Source organism: Mesocricetus auratus, unplaced genomic scaffold, assembly GCF_017639785.1.
Source record: "Mesocricetus auratus isolate SY011 unplaced genomic scaffold, BCM_Maur_2.0 Super-Scaffold_4256, whole genome shotgun sequence".
In the NCBI taxonomy this organism is placed as follows: Eukaryota; Metazoa; Chordata; class Mammalia; order Rodentia; family Cricetidae; genus Mesocricetus; species Mesocricetus auratus.
The window spans coordinates 65,010,575-65,027,024 of NW_024429182.1; the positions used below are offsets into that span (position 1 = coordinate 65,010,575).

At 44.0% G+C, this 16,450-nt stretch overlaps 1 protein-coding gene across 4 annotated transcripts in view; it reads left to right on the forward strand.

Annotated features, from left to right (window-relative positions):
- The first annotated feature begins 9,388 nt into the window (after window positions 1–9,388).
- Window positions 9,389–16,450, forward strand: part of CUNH10orf90 (chromosome unknown C10orf90 homolog) — a 205,444-nt gene continuing 198,382 nt past the window's right edge. The window contains exon 1 of one of the 4 annotated variants that reach the window (XR_005879511.1): window positions 9,389–10,294. Coding sequence is in view for 2 of the 4 variants with exons in the window: in XM_021228226.2 (XP_021083885.1) it covers window positions 10,091–10,294 (204 nt within the window). In the remaining 2 variants the exon portion in view is untranslated. The remainder of the gene's footprint in view (window positions 10,295–16,450) is intronic. The other 3 variants (XM_021228226.2, XM_021228225.2, XM_013118289.3) reach the window with 3 other exon arrangements.

Genomic DNA, 16,450 nt, shown 5'->3' on the forward strand with positions numbered 1-16,450 from the left:
CTACAAGCTTACAAGGCTGTCAGGCAGACCTGCCTTCTGCAAACAATAGCTGTTTCTTAGAAGTTGCTGTGTTGTTCTCATTCAGCATGTGTGGATGTTCATGTAACCCTTGAAAGAAATGAGGTGAAGGAGCAACAGTGAGATAAAGGATGCCAGGATGTACACACTGGAGAAAAAAAAAAACTGCTGCTCTTATCTGGGTTACTTGTTACTTGATTGATAGAACAACCACAGGGCAAGGCAAGAGGAAATAAAACTAGAGTGTGAGCCTATTCATTGGATTAAAGAGCACAGCCTGGGAAGCACTCCATAGACACAACGGGCTGGGATACAAGACATAAACATGTCCTTATGTCTACCAAGAGGGAGACAGGCAGGACATGAAGGTGATGTGGCAACCATGGGAAATGTAGTGAGAGTAACAGATGTTTGACCTTGTCGTGCTGGTTTCTTTCCTTTGCCCTAAGTAAATATACAGCATCGTCTTATCTTTTTCTGCTCCGTCTGTCTCTTGTTAGACCTGGGTAGATAGAAATGGTCTTGAAACTGGAAATATGGTTAACGACTGCATATAAAGTGTGTTTTATGTGAATTTCATGACAACCACAAAGTCACAGCTTAGAACTGAAGGGCCTGGGTCAGCATACTGAAATACCTGATGATCTGAATTTGATCCACACATTGGATGGAGTTGCCTCTGATCTCTGCACATGCACGATAGCATGAACATGCACACTTACACACAAACACACCCTTATACCACAAGATGAATAAAGAAAATGTTTAAAGAAAGGAATTGAGGTCCATCACTCAATCCCCCAAAGAACTTCACGAGAGAGTAAAGGAGCAAAGCATTTACAAAAATAACTAGAAAGCAACCACTGAATTAATCTTTATCAGTAGTTACATGGGATATAAGTAGACTCAGTTTTCTTATAAAAAGACAGGGGGTGAATTAATGGATTAAATAAAACCAGACCCAACTATGTGATACCTACAAGAGACTCATTTCCACTTAAGACAAATACAGACTGACTGTATCAGGTGGAAAAAGATACTCTGGAGAAAAATGGAAATTAAGAGGTCAAAGGTAGCTATGATGATTAATCTGGACTGTCAACCTATCCTGACTTAGAGTCATCTAGGAGGCGAGCATGTCTGTGAGGATGTCTGCAGAAAGGTTTAGCTGAAGAAAGGAGATCATCTCTGTTGGCGACCAACAATATGTGTTCTCCACTTAAGCAAGCAAAGGCTTCAGACTCCTTTGTGTCTCTGGGAACAGGCTGCTCACCTGACCTGGTCCTATATCCCCCAGTTCATCTCAGCGTTCCAGCACAAGGTTGTTTTCTTCACTTAAAAACAGGGCTGGCTAGCCAATTTGAATTTAACTGCAAGGTGAGGAACAGACAGACCTGTGGCTGAGGCAGCCCTGCATCAGGGAAACAGAAGCCAGGGCAGAGAAAGCACCGCTGAAAACAGAGAAAGGGATGCTTTGTGAGCCCTGGGCAGGGAGGAGAAATTGAATCCGAGGCCCACTTCCCTGTGGTCACCAGGCTGGCAGGGAACACACCACTGGAGGGACAACTGAGAGTAAGGAGCTGCAGGGCGGGGAACCTGGAAGAAGGGGTCCACATGGTGTGATGGCCTTGCCCCAAGCTCTTGTGACTGCACACAGCAAGGGGGAAAGGGACAGATTCATCCAGGTGACCTTACCTTACTGATGCTCAGCAGTCATGCAGTGCACTGTAGGTTTCCTAGTGGGTATGAGGTCACCTCGAACACAGCAGAGAAATGGAATCTCTTAGGAAGACTGGAGTGCTCTGTCACACTTTATTCCATCAGTTAATCAGAAGCCTGTTGTCTCACAAGGGAGAATCCTTGCGATGGTTTGAGTACAGACTGTTCCTGCAAATGCTCATGTATTGACAATTTGATCCCCAATTCAAGGAGTGTTGGGGAAGCGACACCCCCAAAGTGCTGGGGAAGTTCAAGGATGAACTCGACTGCTTGCCAGTGTTGAGACAGTGGCAGTACATAATGAGGAGTTGGAATTGGGCTCAGCCGAGTTCTTCAGAGCCCAGCAGCATCAGTTAACCTGAGAAGCATATTTTGGCAATGTAGGAGGTAGGGGATCAGGGGCCTAAATCCAGTGATCCAAGCAAGCAAGGAGAGCCACGGATGGTCACTCAAGCACTGCTAGCATGCCATCCACAAACTCCTCCAGCAAGGTTTTGAACTATACCTCAAACCTATGCTCTGGGAGCCATCAAACTCCATGTTCCAACAGCCCTGCACAAAGCTAATCAAGACCTGCACAGAACAGGTGGGAAACTGGCTTGAAGAGATTGACTGGTGCTATAATGGCCTTCACATACACGCCCAAGGGCTGCTGCAGAGAATAGATGCTGTAAATACCATTCATTTCCCGACATTACTGAGACTGTCTAACCCATGATTCCTTTGTTTAGGGGAACACCCCACTCCGTACCTGTAATCCTTGATACCCTATTAGAAGGCATTTTGCATCATGCTTGACAATGCAAACAATGGCTGGAAGGTATGGAAGGGTAATGTAGAGGAAGGAGGGGGAGGATCTAATTTGGAAACTGCCATCACGGAGTGATACTGTGCTCTGCTATCTTGGTGCAAGTCAGAGACTGTACAAAACTAAGCCATGAATATGTCTGCTAGGGCAAGAACTAACATTCAGAAAATCCAGGTCAGAGAAGGGAGTTGGCAGAGAAGGTCACTTTGAGAAGATGGCCTTTGGGCTGAGTCTGAGTGTGAAGGAGCCAGCCAGAGTGTGGACAGAGAAGCAAGTGTCCAGGTGGAGAGTGACAGGCAAATCCCAGTTGCAAGGGAGCCTTCATTGAATTATTTGAATAAATCCTCCCCCTTCCATCCCTTGCTATGAGGAGGGGCCTTGCCATGTTATTCTTGCTTAGTGACCAATCAGTTTGGTTTGCTTATAGTCAGCATACAAATTGGTTTGTTTTTATCGGTGTTGTTTCTGACGCAGGGTCTCTTTATGTAGCTCTGACTGTCCTACCACTCACTCTGTAGACCAGAATGGCCTTGAACTCACAGTGTTCTGCCTGCCTCTGCCTCCAGAGCTGGGATTAAAGGAGTGCCCCACTATGTCTGGCTACAAATAGATTTTATAATAGAATTTTCAAAACATCTTGTTTGCTTCTCTTCACCCCAGCTCTCCCCCCTGTTCCCTTATGTCTTCATATCACATGTTATATTCCCCCTCCCTTGATACCTTTTCACTCCTCTGTGGTCCTCTCTCCAGTTTCACAACATTATCCACACTCATACTCTTGCACACCCACAATTATATACATGTGTAAAACTTAGAAGCTAGGATCCACATGAAAGAGATGGGTGGCATTTGCTCTCATGAGTCTGAATCACTCACTTAGTATAAGGATTTTCAGATCTGTCTTCTTTCATGCAATTTTAAAAATTTCAATCAGTCTTTATTGCTGAATAAAATTCTATTGTGTATATATGCCATATTTTCATTAACCATTCATCTTCCACAGACTTTTAGGTCGATTCTGTTTCCTTATTATCCTCAATAAAACAGAAACAATCATAATATACAAGTATTTTGTGGTTGGATAGAATCTTTGGAGCATATATTCAAGAATGGTGAATACTGATCACATGATAGTCCTATTTTTAGTTTTTTTGAGAAACCTCCACAGTGACTGAACCAGCTTGCATTCCTGTCAGCAGTGAATAAGGGATCTACTTTCCACAAATATCCATCATTTGTTGTTGTTATTATTATCATTTTAATAATAGCTATCCAGACATTTAATGATAGAATCCAGATACATAGGTGGTATCCCTAGGCAGTCTTGATTGACATTTCCCTGGTAGAAAAGGATGTGGAATCCTTTTAAAGATATTGATCATTTTTGTTTCTTCTTTTAAGAAAGGTCTGTTAAGTATTTTTTGCTTCTTTTGTTTCAGCATGTAGCTATTGTTGCTGTGAGTTCATGGGAGAATTTGGAAGTCAAAATTCTGTTTGTATCAATTGTTAATGTTGGTACATGAGGATGACCCATTGAGCCATATGTGTCCCCCTCCCCATCATATTGAAAAAGAAAAAACCTTCAGGTTATCACCTTGGCATTAAAAAGTGGGTCTTTTGAGTGCTCAGGAGGTCCCTCACAACCATGATAAGACTTGCTGGTAGGGGGTGTGGGACAGCTGAGAGGTAGGGGCATACAGAAAGTCATTTTTATCCCTAACAGAAATCAGAAGACAGCACACGTGCTGGTCAAAAAACTAGGCTTTATCTATCAGGTGCCCACAGTCCCGCACTTCGGGTCAGCTGTTCCCATCTGTCACATGACATGAAGAAAGTATAGGAAGCTGGCAGCGGCTGTGAGCCAGGAAAAGTTTATTTAAGAAGATGGGGCAGCTAAGCTTAGTATTGCCCCTGGGTATTTTGCTGTTAAATATTGCGTTTCAAAAATCTGTTTATATCAACTCATTAAAAAATTAATTTGCCAGCATAAGAAAACATGTCTGAGAGAGGTGGGGGATGTATTTGTGTGGTGTTAATTGGAAAAAGTGCCATGTTCACTCTCGGGCCATAGCAATAGGTCCCTGTCCTTTGCTCTTCTCACCAGTCCTGTAACCAAAGAGCTTCCTTGTGTGAGTTGGTGGAAGAAGGCACAGCCATCCTTCGTGGGGAGGAAGGTGGCAGTCAACTAAGTTTTCTTGTTGAGTTAACTTGCTCTAGGATATAAACAGGAAATTGGGTTTAATACTTCCGGAAAATGTCAGTTGTAACACTCCTCCCTCCTGCTTGTTGAGATCTTACTCTCTAAAATCAAATGCAATTTCTAAAATCATGACTTTTCTTTTTCAAGATCCATTAGAGATGTTGGAGGGAAAATAGGAAAACACTGTGCATTGTCATCAAACAACTCGGCCCTCCCCGTGGATCTGAAGGAGAGAAATATGATTTTTCCCCTAACTGCGGGTTGCTTTGGTTTTCAGCAACATTAGAAGTGGCTTTGAATATTTAATCAGAGCAGTTGGCACAGCATTGAACACCCAGTGGGTGCTAAATAAATAATTCTCGATTGTTTGCAGAAGTGGGGGCAAATGAATGATGTAGATGAATGTGCCAATATTGTTCCTATTCTTGTTGTAATACCCCTCCCCACAACCCCTGTGTTTACCACTTCCCAAACATCAAATTATCATGATTTCCAAACACTCCAAAAGAAGTAGGGGAAAGTTTCTGTTCACAATGGGGAAAATGGTGTATAAAACCATCAACTCGTCTTGTTGCTGACTTTTCCTGGGAAGACATAAACAGATGTTTATTTACCCCACATGATGACAGAACAAAGAAATGACTCCACCCAAATCTAGCTTGGAATCAGTGAGTTTATTTGGGTTACCTACAGTAGCATATTACTTACAGGAATATGGGTCACTCAAAAGCAGCCCCAATATGAAAAGCCCACCTGGTATACTTGGTGGCTGCATGCCGGGAGCTTCCTGCACATCTTTACAGGCAGCTCCTCCGGAGAGTCTCCTTCCCTTGTCAAGAAGTTGCTTACTGGGGACCAGACTGTGAGTCTTGTGACAACTGAGCTTGTGGAGGCTTGACAAGCCCCAGGAACACCCCACGAGGGAGTGTTTGAACTAGGAGGAAATACCAATACAACATCTCTCATTTCCTACTGTTGTAATTTAAAAAGAGCAACCCTTGAGAGGAATATGTCATGCAACAGAGCTTGGGTGAAGGGGATTATTGGGAGAAAGTGAATGGGGACGGGGGGGGGGGAGGAGAAAGGGGAAACCAGTCTCTGGATACAGGAATAGCAGAAGAGAGGTGGGGGGAGAGAGGAGAGACAGAAAGACAGGCAGAGAAGCAGGCTGTGGTGGGGTGGGGGGATGGGTGGTGGGCAGGGCCCTTTTAAAAGGGAAAGCAGTGAATGTGCACAGGTGGTGCTCTTAGTGGTTGCAGATAAGGGTGTATCTTGTCAGAAGCCCAAGGACAGGCCAATATGGATGCCTGACTACGAACATCTACATCTACTGAACAAATGCCTTAGTCTCTCTTCCCATTTCTGTGATGAAATATGCTGACAAAAGGGTTTATTCTGAGTCATATCTCAAGAGTGTAATCCTTCAGGGTGGCAAGAGTCAAGTGGTAGGGTCTTGAAGTAGCTTGGTCACATCAAATTCACACCACAGAGGGAAGCCGAGATCAACACATGCTGCTGCTCAGCTCCCTTTCTCCACCTGTACCTTTTAAAATCCCAGCTAGGGAATGGTGCCACCCAGAGTGGACAAGTCTTTCCACCATCTCAAGGAACACAATCAAGATAATCCCCACAGGCATGCCCAGAGGCCAGTCTCCTAGCTGGTTCTAGTTTCTGTTAAGTGTACAATTAATACTAACCATCCCAAACTTGCACCTGATGACTACTTCTCCCCTTTTCACCACATCGGCACAATCATTTAACACAGCCTAAATATGTAGCAACTAATGGAAGTATCAAATAAACTCCAATTTCCTTCCTCTTATGTTAAAAAGCCCAGGTGGGTTTTCTTTGTTGTTGTTGTTTTGTTTGTTTTTAATGGACACAGAACTCTCAATCCTTCTCTTTTGTTGTAGCATCCATCAAGCAGGAACTAACAGAAGGGTACATGGGTTTGCCAGGGCCCTGTGTGTCTCTCACACATTTGTTTTTGTTAAAGGATGCTCCTCTGTCAGCCCTTGTACCAGGAGAAAAACTTCAGTTCCCACCTGATGAGTGAAGCACTCGTAGATAAAGTGTCACTCCCCTGCAAAAAAGAGACTTGGTTATGCATTCAGAACTCCATAGTCATCTGTTTTTATTGTTGCTTAATGCCTTTTAGATCAGCATAAGCCTTGCAAGAAATCAACACTGGAGCTGCATAATTAGAACGCCTTTCATGGACATAAACGGTAATCCCACTGGAGAGCAGATTAAGAATTCACAAGCATGAATTTCTGGCACCAGGTACCCACAGTTCCCTTTCTTTTTGAATAATTCATTATTTAAAAACTTCGATGCATGTTCTATGCAACCCCATATATCACATCCAGGGTCTTGGAGAGTAAGAGCCTCATTCCCCATCTGTCCCAACTGTAAACCTATTGGAGGCTCATTGCTGTGGCCAGGTGTCATGGAATAGCAATGACCACCAATGTCAGTTTCAGTTAGTCACTTTAGGGGCCAATTTAGGGAGTTTCAAAAGGACCTTCTACAGGATATTAGCAAAGCACAGGTCTAACTTTCATAAGGAAAAGAAGAGGAGGGGCTGGGAAGATGGTTCAGTGGGTACAGTACTTGGCATAGAAGCTTGGGGACCCGAATTCAAATTCCCAGAACCCATGTAAAGCTGTGTGGTAGTGCACATCTATAATCCCAGCATAGTTAGGAGAAGGCTCCCTTTCCTGTAGAGACCCTGCCTTTGGTAGGTGGAGCTGCTCTCTGCTGATGTCTGTCTGCAATGGTCTTAACTGGTATACTCTGAAGTCTAAGGCTGTCAGAACAGCCAGGGAGCTGCTGACAAAGGGAACTGATGTTGGAGCAGAGGAGCCTCGTCCAAATTCATGTGCCTCTTAGGACATCCCCACAAACTCATCTCCCAACATCAGTGGTTGCTCCAACCCTTGACTTCTCATCCACCTTCCCTGTTTCTGGCCTTCCATCCTGACTCCATTCACTGAGAAGTTGGAGCTGACAACCTCAAGACTCCTTCCTGTTCAGCCCTCTTGACCAAGATTCTTAAGACCTTTTATTTGGCCACGCTGTAATTGTGTCCTGTGACCTGCCACTGCTGCACTCAGTAGAGGGGGTGGAGTCACCCACAGGCCAGGTGAACTCATGAGCCCTGGTGCTGTCTGTGGGAGCAGGTTTCCACAACAACCAGGAAACTCTAGGTAAACTTCCCCTGGCTAGTTTTGGAACTTCTGGACAGTTAGTTCTGGTAGCTTCTACCAGCCCTTCAGTATGTTGTGGTACTGGAAGAGAAGTTTTGATTATTCTCAGACCTGCAGAACCTTCTGGGCAGGAACTCAAGGTACCAGAAGCAGACTTTGAGGAGACACATGGTTAGACCTTCAGAGCCCAAACCAGGGATGCAGATTCCCTCTGTTATTGAGGTCTTTGATAAATTTAAATTATGTTATTACTGATTTTTTCCCTTGGCTGTGTTTATTCCAGTGCTTCTAAAATCCAGGATAGCATTCTATGCCTCTCTGGAGAGTTTCCAGTATGAATAAAGCCTGCCACCACTTGGGTTTTATGCTTTTATTGATGTCTTTAGGAAAACCAGAGTCACAACTGAAATACAGTAGACACCATTTTTGTGACCTTGGGCTGGTATTTAGTCTGTGTGTACTGTATTCACACTCAGATGCAAACAATGGAAGAAATGATCTCATCTTTCCCATCTTCTCCCAAGCTTCAATTCTCAGCTTCAACATTTAATCTCTTGCCCCCAGTAACAGGAGTCTAAAACCCCATCCTGTGGGACTGGAGAGTTAGCTCAGCAATTAAGAGTATTGGCTGCTCTTCCAAAGGAACTGGGTTCAAATCCCAGCACACAAACACATGCAACTCAACACTATTTGCAACTCCAAGATCTGACACTCTCACAGAGACATACTTGGAGGCAAAACACAAATGCATATAAAAGTAAATAAATCAAAAAATAAAGGAAGAACTGGACTTGAAAACATGAAATAAAATCCCATCATCCAGGTCCTAGCCACTGAATATAATTTGCAGAGGCCCTGTACACAGCAGGAAGAAGCAAGATGTTAGCTGACACTGACTTCTGCTTCTGGGAAAGTTACCAAGGCCTTCCTTAAGCCTTCCCTGGTTTGCATTATGGGGTGAGTTAAAGTTTTCACAAGGTCATCCTTGTAGAAAGCCAGACAGAAGTCCCCAGCAAGAAGAGTTCTGTGTCTTGCCATCTGCTTTGTCTCGCATGTGCCCTTGACTAACGGCTCCCAAGACCAGATGAATAGAAATGGCACCAACACAGGAAATGAAAATAGCGAGGCACAATCCTTGGGTCTGTATTCTAAGCAGCCTGACATTCAGAATCTAATAACTTTTTGCATAAAGTGAACCTTCATAAGCATGCTACTATTAGGTTCTGCTGTGGAGAGAGAACTGTGCAAAATAATTTGATCAGAAACTGTAACTGTCTCCTAAGGGTCATGTGCACCATGGTTTTGGCGCATTCACCAACTCTGGCACAGGCAGCTCTTTTCTCAGCGTGTGGCTCACCTGATCCTTATAACCTGGGGAGGGGCAGGTGGGGAGGGCAGTTCTATCCCAGCGCTCTTCCTGGGGGAAACTGAGGCTCAGGATGTGAGAAGACTTCCATGGTTGACTCTGGATGGGAGCCCCTGCCTGAGTCACTGTCCTTCCAGGTACAGTGTCTCTCCACTCCCACCTCAGCTGTCACTTCTGGGAGCCTCTTTTTCCCTGAATGTGCTCTTATCTTTTGCAGGGCTGAGGCTACTCTTTGTGCCAGTAGGCAGTCTGTACTTGTTCCTTTCAGGCCTTTGGCAAGTAAAAGCAGACATTCTAAAAGAGCAGCAATTATCCCTCCTGGTTCCTTTGTTGGGAGCTCTGTAAATAATTTATTTGGATTTGAGGGTCTAGAGAGAGGGAAACACATACCGAACCTCTTGGCAACCAGGTGAATTCATTCTGGAACTTAAAGGCAAGCAGAAAACAAGTGAGACAGAAACGTGTCTCTTTGAAATCAGAGAAGACAGCTGGACCTCAGAGCCCGGGCGGGAGGCTGGAGTTGGCCAGGCTGCAGCAGAGGAAGTTTTCTCGTGGCATTTAAAGGTCACCCAAGGGGTTTCCACAACTCTATCGTGAGCCCCCATAGCAAGGATTTTTGGATCTGTGAAGTTGGAAAACACAGGCCTGCACTGGAGCTGGTCCCAAACCCCTCCTGCTGCACTCAATACCTGCATCAAACAAAGAAAATTGTGTTTGCCAGGCAGGCTCGCTGAAGTCACAAGATTCCCAGTATCACGCAGTGCTCCGGAATGCCTGTGAAACCTCCCGAGGAGGGGAAGATCGTCAACCCCACCTTTCAGATAACTGCCTTTAGTAGCAGCCTGAAAAACCATGTGATGGTCATGGACTTGGTGAAGAGAGACTGGCTTCCTTCCCAGAGACGAGCCCAAGTTTGTTTCATCCACATGTGTCCCCGCCTGAAGGTGGCTGAGCAGCAAGGCAGCAGAGACGAGGTACAGCTGGGGCTCGGCAGAGTGGGAGGGCAGGCGCATACCAAGCTCGGAGGTACCAATGGAGGTCTATGTGGGAGACCCACTGGCCATGTGTCTTCTCTGGTCTTGCAAAAACATTGATTTGTTTGTGTCTTAGAAAATACTTTTTAAAAATCTCTAAGTTTATTTCAGTTTTTGCAGTATGTTGGAGGGAATAACATACTGGACGAATGTAATTGATACACAATTGACAACAAAAACCTGCTCAAAGATTCCCGAGGTGGGTAGCTGGCATCCATCCCTGGGAACCGCAATGCGTCCTGTGGTTCCAGTGCTGCTAGTCCTGTGAGTCTGCATTTATCTGTCTCTAGGAAGAAATGCCTAGTTGTCTGCTTCTGTGTTTAGAGGGAGCGTATTCATGACTCATCTTGCTCGAGTCGAGATAGCAAGATTCCAGATTGGTCTTTTATTTTTTAAGCACGGGCTTTAGCTTTCAAGCCCAGACAACTTTTTGGAAACGGGGAGGACTTTGGTGATTGAAAATGTCAGCCTGAGATAAACACATCACCCTGAAAGATATCTGTATCCTACCCTGGGTACCAGCCATAAGCACTTATCTTTTCAGAAAGTAAGCACACATGGAATCTGATCAGCTTTTCATTGTACATGGAATAAATTATGAATGACACTGTAACTGACTCCCAGATAGCTCACTTACTCATCTCTTTGGATGACTGTAACATGCTCGTTGCTAATGCTTTATGGAAAGGTGAGTGTCTGAATATTGATTCTGTATTTGGAAAGATCATTCTGGAGTTCCGGTAAATACTCAAGACCTTTAGTTACCCACACTTGGCTGTAGGGAAGCCAGCCTTACTGGGAGGAACAGGTTTTGCAGGGTTCAAGGCTAGCCTTCTTCCAGTTCCAGCCCTGGGAGAGTGAATTTCCATGCTCACAACAAATAAGTAAAGGCCACAGGAAACAAATGGTGTTAATTAAATTCAGTAGTAGTCCTTATTCATTAATTCATTGCCCAATCAGCCAGAGCAAAAGGTGTACAATTAGAATATAATTGAAAGAAACCAGAGATGTTATTATTCACAAGTAATTAATTGGATGGGAACAGAATTTTATCATTGTATAATTTCCATTGCGGCTCTTTTCCAGTCCCTTAGAGAGGGGAAAACTTGTTGAATTATCTCATCACACATTTTACAATAGCGCTCATGGCTCTGTTTTAAACCCTTCCTAGTGAATACCCTCTCTTGCATTCCATTTTTCATAAATAAGACTTCCTCATTCCTTCCTTATTGTAGGCACACTGAAAGTAATATGGAAAAGGTGTTTTGTAGGAATTTGTGGGGAAACTTCAAATATGCCGATTGCTACAACTACATGTTTCTGTGGCTGAACTGTCTACTGTCTTTAACAGCCAACAGCTTAGCCACATGTGTTAAATGAACCCTGGCCACTCCCCAGATAACAGTCCAACCATTTGGAAGGTTTTCACTAAATATATATATCCATATGTGAGACATGGTACATACAGGGTCTGCTTTCTGGGCTCAAGGGAAGGCCTAATTGGAAAACAAGGAATAGGATCCAGGCCTCCTGACCTTCTGAACTTTAAGCTGTGTTTAAGTTTAGAGCTGATTGAAATGGTTGGAGGTGATGGAGGTGTACACAGAAGGCCCACAAGCCAGGCATCTGTCTGCTGCCTGGGATTGCAGTTTATTCTGTGTATGATCTATTTTTTTCTTATCAGAGTTCATATATTTACTTTCTGAAGAGATAGCCATTTACTGCTGGTACCATTTACCGAATACAGATATCTTTTAGGGATCCTGTGTTTATCTCAGGTTGACATTTTTCGTCTCCAAAGTTCAGTAGTAAACATTTCAGAATTTAAAATAGTCCAAAGCCATTGAGCTATTACAGTTATCCTCACTGGGGCATGTCAGTACTGTTTAGATAGAAGGAAGTAGGGAGAAACAAACCTTGGTGCTCCATATCCCAAGCTGAACATACCCAAGAGACCAATTAACAGCCCAGCCTGCCACTGGACTCAGCCTGGTGACTTCTCCCCCTACATCAGCTCAAAGGCTTCCTGTTAAGCCAGGTTTTGACTGTGAAGAGACTGATGGAGTAGAAAATGAGCAAGGTTGCTGGGATGAACTCTCAGCAATCCACAGGGGTTCTAGATTAAAGAAACAGGTTCATTTTTCAATAAAAATAAGTTTGGAGTTTTCTTGATGTCAAGCTCCTGGGAGAAACCATGAGTCTGCTGACCAAACAATGAGTCTGTAGATGCAGAGTTCTCTTCTTAGTCCTGAGCTGTATTAATGCTTAGAGAAATTGCTGTTCACTTGGGGCAACAGTAATTGGTTAACTCCAGCCCAGGCATGGTCCAAGTTTTCTAGTCCCTTCCTTAAACTGCCTTCAATTTGAACCATGAGAAGAACCTGTGTTGAGAGCTTGCCAGGTCAGGAAACAGAGGAAAGTGAGAATGTTGTAGATCCTGGTGCCTGATGTTTGCAGAGCCTGGATCCCTCTTTACCCCAAATGTACCCCAAACTAATAGGAACATTATGTGCTAAGGAGATTGCTCTCTGAGTAAGTGTTCTATAAGGTTCAGAAGTTAGCCAAGTCATATCTGGACATGGAGGTTCCTGTCTGAAAACTGCTTGCTGTTCACGTTGTGAGCATGCCTTCCTGAGAAGCCCCATGAATAAGGCTCTGATGGCTTCACCAAGCATGGGAAGGGAAGTCATAGAGTTGTATGATGGATATTCATCTCCCAGGGTGAGTGTGTTTAAACATCTCTGTTTCACAGGGTATAGAGAACGACCTTCAATAGCCATACGCTTGGTTTTGAATGAGTTGTTAAGTATACAACAAGTCCAAGTAAAAGAGTGTATAATGATTAGCAGATAGAGAAATAGATATGTAGGTGGCAAAACACCACCAAACTGGGCACTCAGAGCATCCTACTGAAACGGGGAATCCCCTTAAAGCAATCACCTGATGTTCCCTGTAGAGACTGTACTGGGTGAAGCAGAATGACCCATCCAGTGATGCTTCTGAGGAAAAGAACAAATAACAACAGAAAAGTGACATCACCAAATCAAGGTTTATAAACGCCCAGCAGAAACCGCCTAGGGAAGTCCTGATAAGGCCAGCTGCTGGAGTTCCCAGCAGAGCGGGTCCCAAGCAGATCAGGCTGACCCTCAGGTGAGGCTTCCAAGTCAAAGCAAGTGGAGCAGATTAGATAATGTTATAGAATCAAGTGCTCACAACATCCAAAAGAAACTGGCCCGGGAGGCTGAGACAGTCAGCCGGGGGGGGGGGTGGTTCTCCATTGAGCATTCTCTTCATGTTTGGGCACCCAGCTCCTTCCTACATATACTTTAACATCACAAGACAAGCACCAGTAACCCCTGTTGGATATAGTTCATCTTTTCACTCTTCTCAAGGGCACAGTTTTGCTCATGGGCTGTTTTGTACTTCCTAGCACAGATTTGGAGGTGGGTGACTCACCCCCAGACAGAGGGCCTCAGAGGAGTCTTTGAGACAAACATGCTTTGGTCTAAAATGGGCTTGGGAATGCACACTCTGAGCCAGCCCTGGTGATCTCAAACAAAACATGACAATTTGCCATTGTAATATGCATGACAACCTCACAAAAGTTTTTTGAGACCTGTCTGATAATAGGTCCATGCTCTAGCCAAGTCAAGGCTTGGCTATCTGTCTTCTGACAGGTGACAGTCTTAAGCATTCTTTTTAGGAAATGAGCTAGGGGAAGCTGTTATATGTGGAAAAGACTATTTACCCAAGCATTATTATTATTATTATTACTTTACTACTACTACTACTACTACTACTACTACTACTACTACTACTACTACTATTTAGTGGGGAGATTTTTACCAGCAACACTTGGTTCTGGCCACCTAGAAGAATCATAGTGATGTTTGAAAGTTCCTCTATATGTGTGACCACTGTGACTCAGTGGGCCCAGAGCAATATCAAAGCATCAACACCAAACAGCAAGCAAACTAAAACAATTTCTAGGTGGTTCCTTACATCTCCCATTTCTCTCTGTGAGTCATGAATCTATCTTCTCAAATACATGAGGCAAACACTAATGGGGGTTCAAGGCTATTGTTGGTGGCATTTACCGTTCTTTCTGTTACTTCCCCATCTACTTCTACTGATCGATTTGTCTCCTGGTTATGAGTTGTGTTTTCTTTCTTCACATACTAGGCAGTTTTGCAGTTGGATATTAGCTATTGTGACTTTTGCATTGTTGGATGCTTGAGTTTGTTCTATTTCTGTAAACAGTGCTGCCTGGGTCTGGTGGTAGGTTAAGCTGTTTGCCACCAGCTTGGTCCTGATAGGGTTTACCTGTGAGATCTGTGAAAATTCTAGAGGAGGTTCTGATGTAGAAAAATGGTTGTCAAATACCATGACTTTGCTCCATGGTAATGGCTGGATGTTTTGGTGATGGAAGCTTGGAGGAGGATGCCACTGATTCTATTGGATAGGGGGTCATAGATGCTGCTAGCTTCTCTATGTGTAAACATGTGTGTACATGTTTGTGTGCACCTGTGTGTGAATATGTATGGAATCCAGAAGTCAACTTTGGATGATGCCATTCACCTTGCTTTTTCTGAGACAGAGTCTTTCCATCACCTTTACCTGAAAAACCACTGTCTTGGTTAGGCAGGAAAACTCCAGGAAGTTACCTCTCTTAGCATCTTGAATTCTGAGACAATGAGAGCATATCACCACCCCAACTTTTTTAAATATATATTTTCTAGGGATCAAACTTTGGTTCTCATAGCATGCACTTTCCTGACTGAGTTATTTCCCCGAGCCCAAATGGTGTTAACTTTCTCCAATACACAGCACAGCTCCCTTCCCTCTAACAGAGAATGATCCAGCCTAAAATGCCCACAGCATTGAGGGGGAGAAGTACATATCTAGGGCATACTTAGTCCCACTGTTAAGACACAGACTTTCTGAGGAATCTCTCTGGCTTCTCTGGTGTGATGAGACCTTCCTGAAGGTGGGAATGTGAATTCTTTCCACATGTTTAAGGTCTTGCCATTCCCTGGCCTGCCCCTTTCTGGAATTTCTTTCTTCTTGCTATCAGATAGTTTTCTCTCAAAAAGTTGCAAGTCAGAAACCTTGAGGGGTCCCTTGTGATCAGTTGATGCTAGTTTTTATTATAGTTCCTACTCTTCATGAATGTCAACACCAGCCACCTGAGTCCTGCATATGTCTCCTGTGCTCAGTGAGAACTCAGACGCTGCTGCATCTCCTCTCCCAGGGTCACAGTCTGGAAGTCACCGTGTGTAGGGATAATTGTGGGGTTCTCTCTCATTTTGCCTCTACTGGGAATTACAGGCCAGCATTGATGGCTTACAATGAGAAAAAACTATTGTTTCACAGTGTTTATTGTTTTATTATACTCTTTTTGTGGACCAAAAGTAAATGCCTGCCCATGTGGTTTTGGTGTTGTGCCAAGGAAGTTTGCTGCTGCTGCTGCTGGTGGTGGTGTGTGTGTGTTCATGCCAGTATATACATGGAAATGAGTGTATACATATGTGTTCGGGTACTTGTAAAGGCCACAGGTGAGGCATCATTCCTCTGTAGCTTTTTATTTGTTTTTGGACACATCTTATTGGTTTGGAGGTTACCAAATAGGCTAAGGTGGCTGTCCAGTGAGCCCCAGGTACCCACTTGTTTCTATCTTGGGAATTATAATCACATATTATCACACCTGGCTTTTTTAAAATGTGGGTTCTGGAGATCTAACTCAGGGTCCCATGCTTGCAAGACAAATACTCCACCAACTCAACCATCTCCCCAGCCCCTCTACTATGGACTTTGATGAAGGCTTTCAAGTGACTGGCCGTATCTTGAGGTCTTGAGTACATTCAATTCTGAAGTGCTCAGGTTTCATGATGACTTGACTCATGGAAGGATGAGGTCACAAAGACCAAATAGGAGGAAAAGCAAATAATTTCTTCTCTTGGTTATCAGAAGATACCTTGCTGTATTACCCAGTATCTAGCCGAGTTGACAAATCTGAGCCAGACTAAAGTCTTCTGAATCTTGATTTTCTTCCTCGGTCCTGGTCTCAAAGCAATGTTTTTGCTGGAATAGCATGCT